Here is a 12517-nt window from a genome sequence, read left to right as displayed (position 1 = left end):
AAATGTGCCAGTGTTTCAGATAAAATGAGGAACAGAGATTGTGAACTTCAACAATTGTTCAAACACTTAATATGAAAGTTAAAGTATTGTTGAATGTAAATAATTTGATGGAAGGGTTTGTGTTTGTCCTCCTTCTCTAAAGATGATTAAGATACTGAATTCAAGAATCAAAGTACAAGTCCATGACCCATGAACTGTTGACTGTTTTACTGACTTGCTTTTCCAGACCAGGGTCACAAAGCACTTAAACAATCAAAACAATATTCAATAAAGTATATACTTTAGAGGTCAAGATAAAAGTGATAACACAACAGGAGTTCCAGAAAACCAAGGAAAAGCCTGAACAAATAGAAACGTCTTAAGATGTTTCTTAAAGGAGTCAGTAGATCCATCAAGCGCAAAGAGAGAGGAAGATTGTTCCAAAGCTTAGGAGGAACAGCCTGAAAAGATTTCTCTCCTCTGGTCCTAAATTGTGTGCGTGGAACCATCAGTAGATTCTGATCCACAGACCTCAGAGCCCGAGCTGGGGTGTAAGGCTGGATCAGATCAGTGATGTAAGGACGAGCCTGACCATGAATAGCTCTGAAAGTAAGAACCAGAATTTGAAAGTTGATCCTGAAAGAAACTGGAAGCCAGTGAAGAGTTTTAAGGATCGGAAAAATGTGAGTTCTTCTACATGAGCGGGTTAGAATTCTCGCTGCAGAGTTCTGAATCAACTGCAGGCGAGACAGATCCTTCTTGTTAAGACATGAAAATGAAAAACAAGAATTCCGTCCCATATACTTAAGATTAATGTTATCTGTCAATTCTATTTTCCATGATTTGCTTCTCATCTACGATCCTCTCTCCATGCAGCCATCCTCTTGGTGGAGTTCGTCTACGCTGTGGTGGGAATCGTCTGGCTCATGCAGTACTACCAGCCCTGCTCTGATGTCACTGCCAAGAACCTGGCTCTGGGTGAGTCGGAGTAAAAAAAACACATTCAGCTTCTACTGGGATGCTAATGTCCGTACGCTTTCATTCGGCAGGAATCGTTGCCTGCAACTGGCTAGTGATCCTCAGTGTCTGCATCACACTCATGTGCACCTTCGATCCGACCGGACGCACCTTCGTCAAACTGAAAGCCACGCGGCGACGGCAGAGGAACTTGACCACCTACACTCTGAGGTGAAGACGAGCGGCTCCTGCCTATGAAGTGACGAAACGGTTAAAATAAATCTAATAGTTTTCTTGATGATTCCACAGACACAGACTAGAGGAAGGACAAGCCAGCAGCTGGAGCAGGAGACTCAAGTTCTTCATGTGCTGCACCAGAGCCCAGGATACTCAGTCCGTGAGTCACCGTCGACTTTCACTTTACACTCAAATATTCTGCCTGGGGCTAAAAAAAAAAAAAAGGCGTCAAGTGATTTTTGTGAGCCAAAAACTTGATGACGCAGGAAAAGATTTAACAGGATATGAATCATTATTTGTCAATGATGTCCCTGTATTACGGTGTAATTGACTTAACTTTATTGCTCATTTTCTAAATGTTTAATGGTATGAATATGATGATATACGTCTCTCTGGACTAGATCGTAAATATTTAAATCATATTTTTAAGACGAGGTGGAGCTCTGAGAACTATCATGACGCATCCCAGTGATTGTGCAGAACATGACTCAGGGCTAGTAAAGGGAAAGGCTTGAATTATTGAAAGAAATGTTCAGGCAAACTTGCCAGTATAATTCTCATTGTTAATTTTTCTTTCTTGGCTGTTGTGTTGTTGTTTGATGGTTCAGAGAAAACTACATCTTGATAGCAGTTAGTTGCATCCTTGCTTTACTTTTTCTTGTCTTCATGGAAATGGTTTTATTAAGTTTAAACTCTTTCTTTTTTTTTACAATTTAATTTAAAGATTGAAATGTTGTAGTGTCAGCAGTAAACACAGGAAAGGGAGAAGACTTGTAGCGATGTCTGTATCCTGAAGATTGAGATTTTGAACAGTGTAAAAAAAGGGACTTGGGTTGTTTGGGTGGGAATGTATTATTGGCAGTTGGAATCAGAGCAAACGTGGCCATGCTGGGTGAATGAAGTTTGTCCAATTGTCCAGGATGCGTATTCAGAAGTTGCCAGCCTTTTCGCCGAGTTCTTCAGAGACCTGGACATTGTGCCTAGTGATATCATTGCTGGCTTGGTGCTGCTGCGGCAGAGACAGAGGTCCAAAAGAACTGCTATTCTGGACCAGGTTTGAACATTGAATTGTTTTTCTTTTTACATTTTGCATGTAGAAGTCTTGACATTCTCTTTCCTTTCTCCATAAAAGGCAAACAATGATATTTTAGCCTTCTTATCTGGGATGCCTGTCACTCGCAACACAAGATACCTGGACCTTAAGAACTCTGTAAGTACCGACATAATTTCTGATTAAAATTGTTATTTTATAAAATGAAAAAGGGCAGAACCTTAAAGGGATAGTTCAACATTTTACATTTTATTTTCTACTGACTCTCTTGTGGACTAAATGTTGGAGAATCTTCATGTTCTTTTTGAGTAGTTATCTGCAAAAAACGTATGTCCATGTGACTGTCATGAAAGGTGCTTCTTTTCTTCTACTTAAAAACATGCTTGTCTATAATTGTCCCTTTTCAAATAAAGAGAAGTTGTAATAAAAAAAAAGTCAAAAATTTTAACTCCAAAAAGCCACAGATTTCTCTGAAAATTGTACTAAATTTTGGGTGAACAATCACTTTAAATCATAAGCAAAGACGTGCAGTTTTAAGGGAAAGGGAAAATTTGCAGTTGACAGTTTTATTGCTGATGTATAACCATGTATTATGGCCTCAGTATGACTTGTGATAAATGTTAATCAGCTATAAAATGTACTTATTAACGGCGTCGCGATAACACTTTCACTCTTTCACATGAACTTTGTTTCCTCCCAGACTGAGATGGCCATGTACAAAGACGTGTGTTACTACATGCTCTTCGCTCTGGCTGCGTACGGTTGGCCCATGTACCTGATGAGGAAGCCCGCCTGTGGGCTGTGCCGCCTCGCCAGCTCCTGCCCGTAAGCACCGAGTCATGCTCTTGGCTCTCGAGTCTCACGATCTCCTGCGATATCCATTTCATTGACTATACATTAATGCATGCCAAGTGGCAATCAGCTCAGGGCCACATTAGTCACAACACCGGCGGAGTGATACACAAACACAAACAAAGTTCCTTCTGCCGACAGCTGTACCTGCCTCGCTCGTGAGCACATCCTGTTTTTCTTCACAGCTGCACGTCAGTGTCTGGCTCTCGGCTGTCCATGTCCGTGACGGTGGAGGAGGACAACTGTTGTGGCTGCAATGTTCTGGCCATACGCAGACACTTCCTGGACAGGGACCTCAAGCAAGTTCACATTGTCTACACGTCCTGCCACGACGCCGTGAGTGAACCCCTCCACATGCATACAGAAATGAAAAATACGAAGTCCATCCTTGTGGATCTCCTGAGAATTTAATGTCAAATCCACGTGTCTAACTCCTTTAAAAAAATGAAGGAAAGCTAAGGAATATAGGTTTTGAATTAGGCGTGTGTATTGTTAAGAATCTGGCGATACAATACGTATCACGATACAAGGGCAACGATACAATATATTGCAATACTTTAGGAACAACGCTATATTTGTAGAATTGTGACAAAATCGTAATTTTTTTGAAAACAGAATATATGTCCTAACATCTGCTTTAAAAGCTACTGGAGACGACTGTATCCTCTCGTCCTCAGTTGTCGCCGAGATCTTGCAGGATTTCATTGTTCCCTCAGCTGCAGAGGAGGCAATAATTGCTTTTGATTGGGAAAAAAAACATAAAATAACTATGATTTTAAAAAAAAAAAGAAAAAAGATTTGAAATCCAAAAATTAAAATAATTACGTTTAAAAATCACTCCAGTGCTAACTATCTATTCTGTATCGTGAACAAATATATCACAATATTCAAGTGTATCAATACCTTCCTAAACCCTTATTATGAATGTCAACAATTATACAGCGACTTCATAAAGAATAAAACTTATGTTGAAAGAATGTATTTGATGATTTTGATGAAGAAGGAGAAACATAGGGATCATTTATATATGTAGAGCCTCCAAGAATAGTTGGACTATATCACAATCCGACTCATTCTTCCTGGTAAAATAACCTTTTGAGTTCGACTCCCCTACTCTACTCTATCAATGTCTGGCTACTTTATAATCACGCGTCATCTTTTACAACCACTCCGACTGTCATTTAGAATCGTCCCTTCAACCCACTCTTTGTTTATCGTCTCCCTAAACAAACACTCTCCACCTTGGACCCGATCCAGACGCCTCAACCCTCTGTATGCTCCTTCATTCAGGTTTATGAGACTCCCTTCTTCGTGGCCGTGGATCACGAAAAAAAGAAGGTCGTCATCAGCATCAGAGGAACATTATCGCCCAAGGTAAATATCAGCGTTTTCTAGCTATTTGCTCACGTCAATCAGGTGTAAACTATAAAGACTGTGATTTCCCAGCAACAGGAGACGAGCAATGATCTGAATCAATGGTTTAAACTCTGCTGAGTGATTTTATTCTATATATGAATCGATAAGATCATTATTTTCTGCATTATTTGTTTTTAACATGTATAAATGTTTTATCTCTAAACATTTTTAGTTATTTGTTAAACATTCTTTAAGTTGATTTAGGTAACAACGCCATACATTACTTTTCTTTTGTTTAATTTCAAATATCTTTATTAGTTTAAAAACACTAAATAAATAACAGGCATGTATGACATATGCATTAAAATTGTTTAACAAAGGACAAGGAACAAGGAGTAGTTCGTACACAATCCCTTTATGATTATCATCCAATAACAAGAATAAAATAAATATTAACAATATTAAATAAATAAAACTCAACAACAAACAATAATAAGTGACTAAATCATTAAAAAAGACAATGATAACTACATTCCTTTCTATTCCCTATTCCATAGCTGGGTGTAAAATAAAAAAATGTAGTAAAGATTTTTGTAGATGGATTTTTTTTGTGATTTGTTTAACAACAAATAAAGATCTGTTGTCATGTTTAGCTATTTGTTAAAACATTCTTTAAGTTGATTTTTGTTAATAATGGTATTCATAAATCTTCTTTATTTTAATATCTAGACATCCAATCTTTCTTTTTTTTATATTTTATTTTTCAACTTTCTGAAATATTTAAAATGAATAAAAGAGTGTTTGAGGCTCTTGTTGTTACACATCATTCAGTGAACAATATTTTCTGTGACTTAACTCCATCATATCCTGGGCTCTAGAATGATGGAAGTTGGCTTATAAAAGTGAGATCGCTGCAAATACATGAACTAGTAAAGAAAGAAACGTAGAAAAAGAGGGAATTTCTCTAAAACATACTTACATGCTCGTTTTAAACTTTGTCCACCGAGCTCTCCAATAATATGAGTTCAACTGTGGACTCGCCAGCAACAAAAATGAGAAATTCTGACTAATGTGAAGGTTTTCACAAACTAGAATCTGGCAAAGAAACTCCTCTTGAGAAGAATAAAAAACCTGTAAAAGGAGCTACTGAACATAAAAGACACTACAATGACTCAAGAGGAAGACGAAACACATCATAAAAGCAGCACTAATAAATAAATAATGAATGAATGAAGATCACTTGGAAGTAGAAAAAGTGGTTTAGAGGGAGAAAAAAGGGAATAAAGAGCAGAAATATTAATGGTTCTTCCCTCTCTTTATATAATCACTAAATGACCATCGAGGTTGACGTGAAGCATTTCTGTCCTGACCGTCTTTATCTCCCTTGTATCTACCTGTTCCCGTTCCTCAGTGTGTTCTTGTGTGTCCAGGATGCCTTGACGGACCTGACGGGGGATTCTGAGCGGCTGCCGGTCGAGGAGCAGCAGGGGACGTGGCTCGGGCACAAGGTTGTTTAAAAAAGCCAAACTTACCCTACATTACATTTACCAATTTAGAGCCTCCACATTTATCTTCATCTTGAAACTGACTCTTCTCTCTCTCCTTTGTTCTCTCCCTCTCAGGGGATGGTGTACTCGGCAGAATATATTAAGAAGAAACTGGAGCAGGAAATGATCTTGTCACAAGCCTTCGGAAGGGACCTGGTACGCAGACGACCGCTTCATTTAACGCGTCGTTCCTAATTATTTCTCCCCATTATTTAACGGTAAATCACTTTTTCTTTCGCAGAACAAGGGTACCATGCACTATGGCCTGGTGATCGTGGGTCATTCTCTGGGCGCAGGCACTGCTGCCATCCTGTCCTTCCTGCTGAGACCCCAGTACCCCACCCTTCTCTGCTACTCCTACTCCCCGCCCGGAGGCCTTCTTAGGTGAGGAAACCAGCATGAAGTCGATCGTCTGTTGTAGCCTCCGTAAAAAAGGCTGTAGGTTGATGTATACTTGATGATCAATATTACCCAGAATCCTGTTGGACTATTGTGTCAAACTTGAGACATCAAGTCATTTTATGTGCAAGAAGGTGGATGAATGTTTATGTCACGTCCTATAAAGATGTCGGACTTTAAGATTAGATTAGGAAATGATGGTTTTCATCAATAAAATTAAAGCTGATGTTAAAGTTTGTACATTGTGTGGTATAGAAGAAAAAACGTAGAGTTAGTTAAGATAATTTGAGAGTGAACCTATTACATGGAGCACGCTGAATGTTAAAAACTCTTAAAAGTCATTCAATTCATGAACCTAAATAACACCTTTTTAAATATCAGCACAATTGGAGTCATTACTTTTTATTCAACTGTAATAAACATTTGTCTTTATTTCATTTTTAAAAACATAAACAATTGGGTAAAATTGTGTAAAAAACCTGTGTAATAAATATGGTGGGTTTTTTTTTATTTTTAAATTCTGGTTGATTGTCGAGTTGATCTTAAATTTAATTTCAAATTGATACATTTATCTTAAGCTGTAGAATCTCTGTATTAGACTGATATAGATTTTTGTTTGGCCTACAACCCGGAGTGCCAAAATTAATTTTTCCACTCGTGATTGAGTTTGACTGGCCTGCTGTAGGAGGTAACTGTGTGGATGTTGTGAGATAAAGTGTATTTGACTCGAAAAAACGAATTGTAATGTCGTTCATTCACACCCACTGCTCTCTGCCTGTCTTCCCGTCCCGTGATACGTCTAATAATTGTTTTTCATTCTCCCAGCGAGGATGCCATGGAGTACTCCAAAGAGTTTGTCACATCGGTGGTGTTGGGAAAGGACTTGGTCCCGAGGTAAGTTCTTGTATGTCCTTAAAATCTCTCTTTAAAAAATGACTCTCTACATGTAACGTCTCGCAGGCTCGGCCTCTCGCAACTGGAAGGTTTCCGACGCCACCTTCTGGAAGTCTTGCAGAAAAGTAATAAGCCAAAGGTGAGTTAAATCCTTCACCCTCCGACCCTTGAACCTTGACCCCGCACTTGTGACTTGACTTTAACACATTTTTTTATTCCGTGCCTCCAGTGGAGGATCATTGCAGGAGGCACCAAGTGCATCCCCAAATCGGAGCTTCCGGTCGAGGATGAGGATCCTCAGCCTCAGCAGCCAGTCCCGCCCCCCAACAGTCGCCTGTGGCTCCACCCGAGTGACCTCAGCATTGCACTTTCAGCTTCGACGCCCCTTTACCCCCCTGGACGAATAATTCACGTGGTGCACAACCATCCTCCAGAGACATGGTGAGACTTTTGTCACCACGATTTATTACCCATAAACCTCATTTTGACCTTTAACAACTTCAGAGCTGCAGCGCTCAAATCAGACTTGTATAATGCTGATGCTCTGATTGGTTCTTATGCCTCTTTAGCCCCTCCACCCCAAAAAATCATACCTTAAATGAATAATAGTTCATTAGTTTGAAGAATATCTGAATCACAACTTAAAAATCCCAGAAGCTAAGTTTAACTGGACCTAAAATATCTTTATTTAATTCAACTCTAATTGTGTTTTGTTGTTTTTCCCTCCTGGTCACTGACTCTTCTTCCCTTCATCTCTGGTCCTCAGCTGCTCTCAGGACGATCCCACCTATTCTGCTCTCTGGGGAGACAACAAGGCCTTCAACGAGGTCATCATATCGCCTGCCATGCTAAATGAGCATATGCCTCACATGGTGATTGATGGACTGAACAAGGTCTGCTCTCCTTTTCCTGTGTCGACGACACTTAATCATATCATTCACAACGTTATTTTGATTTGATTTATTTCTGCTTAAACACACAAGTATTAACATTTTTTAAATGTTTTTAAGAAAATGAGTATATTTGATTAGTTTATATATTTGCCTTGTTTATATTAAACAGACACATCTAATAAATGACTCAAAATTAATTTAAAATCATCTTTGATGCTGGGAGTGAAGGAGTAGAAAGAAGAAAGTGAATATTAAAGGAAAAATAAATGCTGGCAAAGATCTTAACTTAAATGTATATTAAAGTTAATTAAGTAAAGAAACTTGTTTAAAAATAAAATGTGGTTATTTGCTTTGCTTTATGCTTTATTCATTTATTTCTGCTCAAACATGGAACTATTAACATAAATAATAATAAAATATAGTCGTTTTCTTGTATACTTTTTTAATAAACATGTTTGCCTTGTTTATATTACTAATTTAAACAAACAAATTTAGTAAATTCAAAGTAATTTAAGATCATATTTGATGCCAGGAGTAAAGGAGTAGAAAGTGAATATTGAAGAAAAAAAAAAGACTGACAAAGATCTTAATTTAAATGTATATATCTATCTATCTTAAGTCAAATCAGTAAAGAGACATTTTTAAACAATGTTTGATTGATTTCTATGAAGCGCTCATACAACTAACCTTTTTTCTAATAAAAATGGACATCTTTAAATGACAAACCTCTTAATAATGGGCACCTATCTTCCTCTTCGTCAAACATTTTGTCTGCTTTTATGTGTTCTTTTAAATTCAAGGAATGTTTTATACTTGTTAAACACTCACTCCTCTGTCACACTAACAGTATTTGGCTTCTGGTTGAGTAAATCTTTAGGGTTTTTGGTTACATGTCTGCCTCAAACTACAGGTGATTCATGTGAATGGATGCATGGAAGTGATGTTCTTCACTGGTTCGATTGCTTCTGTCTGTGCGCGAGGGGCTGCTCTGGGTTGATGATTCTGAGCGACTGGATTTGGTTGGTTGGCTGGCGGGCTCTTTCCTCTCTCAACACACATGACCTTTGACCTCACACAGTAGCCGCAAGTCTTCAAGTTGTGTCATATGATGTTTCTGCAGGTACTGGAGCCGTTATGTGGCATGTCTGAGCAGGAACGCTCGACTGCAGAGGAGCTCGACGTCACCGACCCGACCATCAGCAACCCTGACATCCTAACCCCTCAGTCAGAAACCATCTCTAACCCTCCCCCTCATCCATCCTGCCCCACCCACAAAGACCTGTATATTCCAGACTGTCCGAAACGACCCGAGCTGTTCTCTCAAACCTTCTCTTCACTTCCAGATCCTGAACCTGTTTCTGTTACCTCTGCGTCTGATTCCTGTCAGTCTTCTGTGTCTGTCCCGTCACTTTCTAACCACCTTTCTGAACCATCTGTTGAGGATTCATGCGTTCCTCAGTCAGTCGTGTCAGAGTCTCCCATCGGTCGCATTGACTTGATTCCTGCTTCTGCTCCTCAGACTTCCCACAGTGACGCTAACGGTTTCCAGGTTGAACATTCTTCCATGGTCTAGTCTCTCCTGAAGGAATCCAAGCCATACATCAGTGTTGATTGTTTTGTTCTCTGAACTGGAAACTTCCTGAGAAAAACAATACCGAGCACTTACACAGGGATTTAAAAAGAATAAAAGTCAGATCAGACTTTTTCTTTCTACCACCAAGTATTAATACTACGATGTGATCAGTTCGTCTTTCTCCTCAACATGTGGGATTCTGGGTCAAAGGCTGTATCTGTGGGATTTGAACCGACATTTAAACAAAACCATTCTTTTTACACAGCAGTTTACATTCCAAATATTGTTTCTTTATTTCCTTTTTTCAACTTTTTCTATCTTCCATTACTTTGATACCTGATACAGAATAAAGAGAAACAGGACTTTGTTAAAAATGCTGGATCGTAAATATGATCATGTTTATGAGAAGCTTCGCTCTTGGCTTTTTTATGGAACGTCTCAATGATCGTTGTCTGATAATGATAATAATAATAATGTGTCTGGCTGAATCTGTACAAGATATGATGTATTTTTTACAATTACCAGGACTGTTTGGTGATTTATTAAAACGAAATTCTATTTCTTCAAAGGGCAGAACATTGTTTAATTATTTTCCTTTCAAATTTTACGTTTTTTTGTGTTTTCAATTCAACAAATGTGCAGGTCGGAGCAGAGATGAAAGGGTTAATAATACATCCTGGGTACATTGAGGTTGCAGGTTTAATTCCAGCTTTGGGAAACTGTGGGTCAAATGAAAGATATTGACAATAATTTATATATTAAACTGTTGAATATTAATAATTGAATTTATGTTTATTATTTTACAGAATTTATTTTTTATGATTACATATATTTATTTTTACACATTGTTTCATATTCTGATTCCAACTTTCTAAATGTATTTTTTTTAATTGGTTACCATATATAATAGTGTCAACATGATTGGCCGAATTGTATAAAATACAGTATAAATAATGAATGAATTCAAATTTTTTTGATGGCTCTTGAGTGAGTGTTTTTGCTTTATTTATTGTTTTGTTCTGCCAACTTATAATGCAAATAATATTACTTAAATATGAATTATTTATTTACATCCAGCTATTTATTACGTATAGAATCGAACTATTTCTTAATAATACAAGGATTATTTTTCATGTGACATTCAAATGAAAAGTTAATTAAAAAGATCATTAATAGATAGATAGAAGGATAGATAAATGAAGGTGTTCAGAGAACATGAAGGCTGAGAATGGACCTAAAGCAGGTTTTTTTTAATCAACGTTGGAATGTTTGTCTCGTATGTAAAAATGTTCATTTGTGTTGTGAAAACTGAACGAAAACATGTATTATTGTGAAACAAGTGAGTTCTAGCTGTCAGTAGTTGATATGCATTACTTAGCTCAGGGATCCTCTGCTGTTTCATTTATAAACATCATGTGTTTGTTGACCATAAATATCATGAGCAGTTTCTGGATTCTTGAGAATAACATTGTTTCCATTGAGAAGACTCACAAGTGAATCCATTCTCTTCCACCAGGTGCTTGAGAACTACAACAAAGGAAAAACTGCTTTGCTGTCGGCAGCCAAGATCATGGTGAGCCCGACGGAGGTGGACTTGAACCCCGAGAGCATCTTCATGGACGCGACGACGACGACGACGTCGACGTCCAAACAGCCGACGCCTGCCGTCCATCACCGCAGGAACAGCAGTGTTCGGTTAGTGTTTGACGACTCGCTCGTTTTTGCAGCTGGAAAAACGCTGGATCATCGCATGTGTTTACAAATAAATCAACTAATTTTGCTTTCTCAAAATTATCATTTCTGTCGCCCATCCGCTTTAATATTAAATCAAAACAAAAAAAGACAAAAACCTTTGCTACGGTAAGGAAAGCATGACTAACTCTTGCCTCCTCCTCATGCACGCATGCACGCTGTCTGACCACAGAAACATTGCAACGTATGGTAGTATGGAGCTCCCTCCTCGCCCTCTGTGGTCCAACCCTTGTCTGAAGTCGGTGTCGACTCCTGACGACGATGACGTCGTGTTTCTTCTCTGTAGCCAGAGGTGTTAGAAGTAGACTTGTGTCTGTCACGTCTCCCCAGTATCATCTTTTCTACGTTAACCCCCTGAACCTCACACTCACTCTGCATGACGTAGATGCATTATGTTACACATGGAGGAAATGCATTACATTTTTACTTGACAATAGTATGAAAGTGTATCAGTGACATCAGTATATTTCATGCTGTAATTTAACAAATCAAATGTTGAAACTTTTTTTATTAAATCGTTTATTTAAGGTTTTTTAAGCATTGACATATATTTTTAAATAGTTAAACTCAGTAATTTCTTCATCAAACCATTTTTATTTAATTAATAAATGTTTTTTTTGCATATTCTGATTATTATTATTCAAAAATATATATATATATATATATTTTTATATCCTTTTAAATTCAATGTAGAAATGTATAATAGTGCCACTGTGTTTTGTGAAATAATAATAAAAACGAAAAATGTTGACATAATCTCGAAACGATCGATAATCCATAAAAACAGAATCACGCCTAAATTATTTTAAATGTATTTTAGTAGATTATGACAAGTTAATAAGATTTATTTTTCGTCAAGGTAAACTCTTTACAGGTGAAGGGTAAGTATGGTGTATTCTTTAAATTAAACGGTTGAATTTGTTTAGCTTTAAAAATTGTATAAAAATAATAATAATTAAAAGAAATCAAAATTAAAAAGTTCTTCCATACTTTTTTTAATTTCAGCATTTGAAATGTTAAATTCAAT

General features: G+C 37.5%; 1 protein-coding gene across 2 annotated transcripts in view; it reads left to right on the top strand.

Annotated features, from left to right (window-relative positions):
* dagla (diacylglycerol lipase, alpha) overlaps positions 1-12517 on the top strand; it is a 34328-nt gene that overhangs the window by 16016 nt on the left and 5795 nt on the right. Inside the window, exons 5-21 of one of the 2 annotated variants that reach the window (XM_087793763.1) lie at positions 856-957; positions 1029-1167; positions 1246-1333; positions 2093-2227; positions 2306-2383; positions 2925-3049; positions 3262-3412; positions 4367-4450; positions 5863-5940; positions 6055-6135; positions 6221-6363; positions 7204-7272; positions 7339-7411; positions 7502-7713; positions 8039-8165; positions 11255-11433; positions 11581-11598. In XM_087793763.1, the coding sequence (XP_087649889.1) occupies positions 856-957; positions 1029-1167; positions 1246-1333; positions 2093-2227; positions 2306-2383; positions 2925-3049; positions 3262-3412; positions 4367-4450; positions 5863-5940; positions 6055-6135; positions 6221-6363; positions 7204-7272; positions 7339-7411; positions 7502-7713; positions 8039-8165; positions 11255-11433; positions 11581-11598 (1882 nt within the window). The remainder of the gene's footprint in view (positions 1-855; positions 958-1028; positions 1168-1245; positions 1334-2092; positions 2228-2305; positions 2384-2924; positions 3050-3261; positions 3413-4366; positions 4451-5862; positions 5941-6054; positions 6136-6220; positions 6364-7203; positions 7273-7338; positions 7412-7501; positions 7714-8038; positions 8166-11254; positions 11434-11580; positions 11599-12517) is intronic. The other variant, XM_087793764.1, reaches the window with a different exon arrangement.

The sequence above is a fragment of the Callionymus lyra genome, chromosome 6 (assembly GCF_982586985.1).
Source record: "Callionymus lyra chromosome 6, fCalLyr1.hap1.1, whole genome shotgun sequence".
Lineage (NCBI taxonomy): Eukaryota > Metazoa > Chordata > Actinopteri > Syngnathiformes > Callionymidae > Callionymus > Callionymus lyra.
This window is presented reverse-complemented; position numbering and strand designations above follow the sequence as displayed.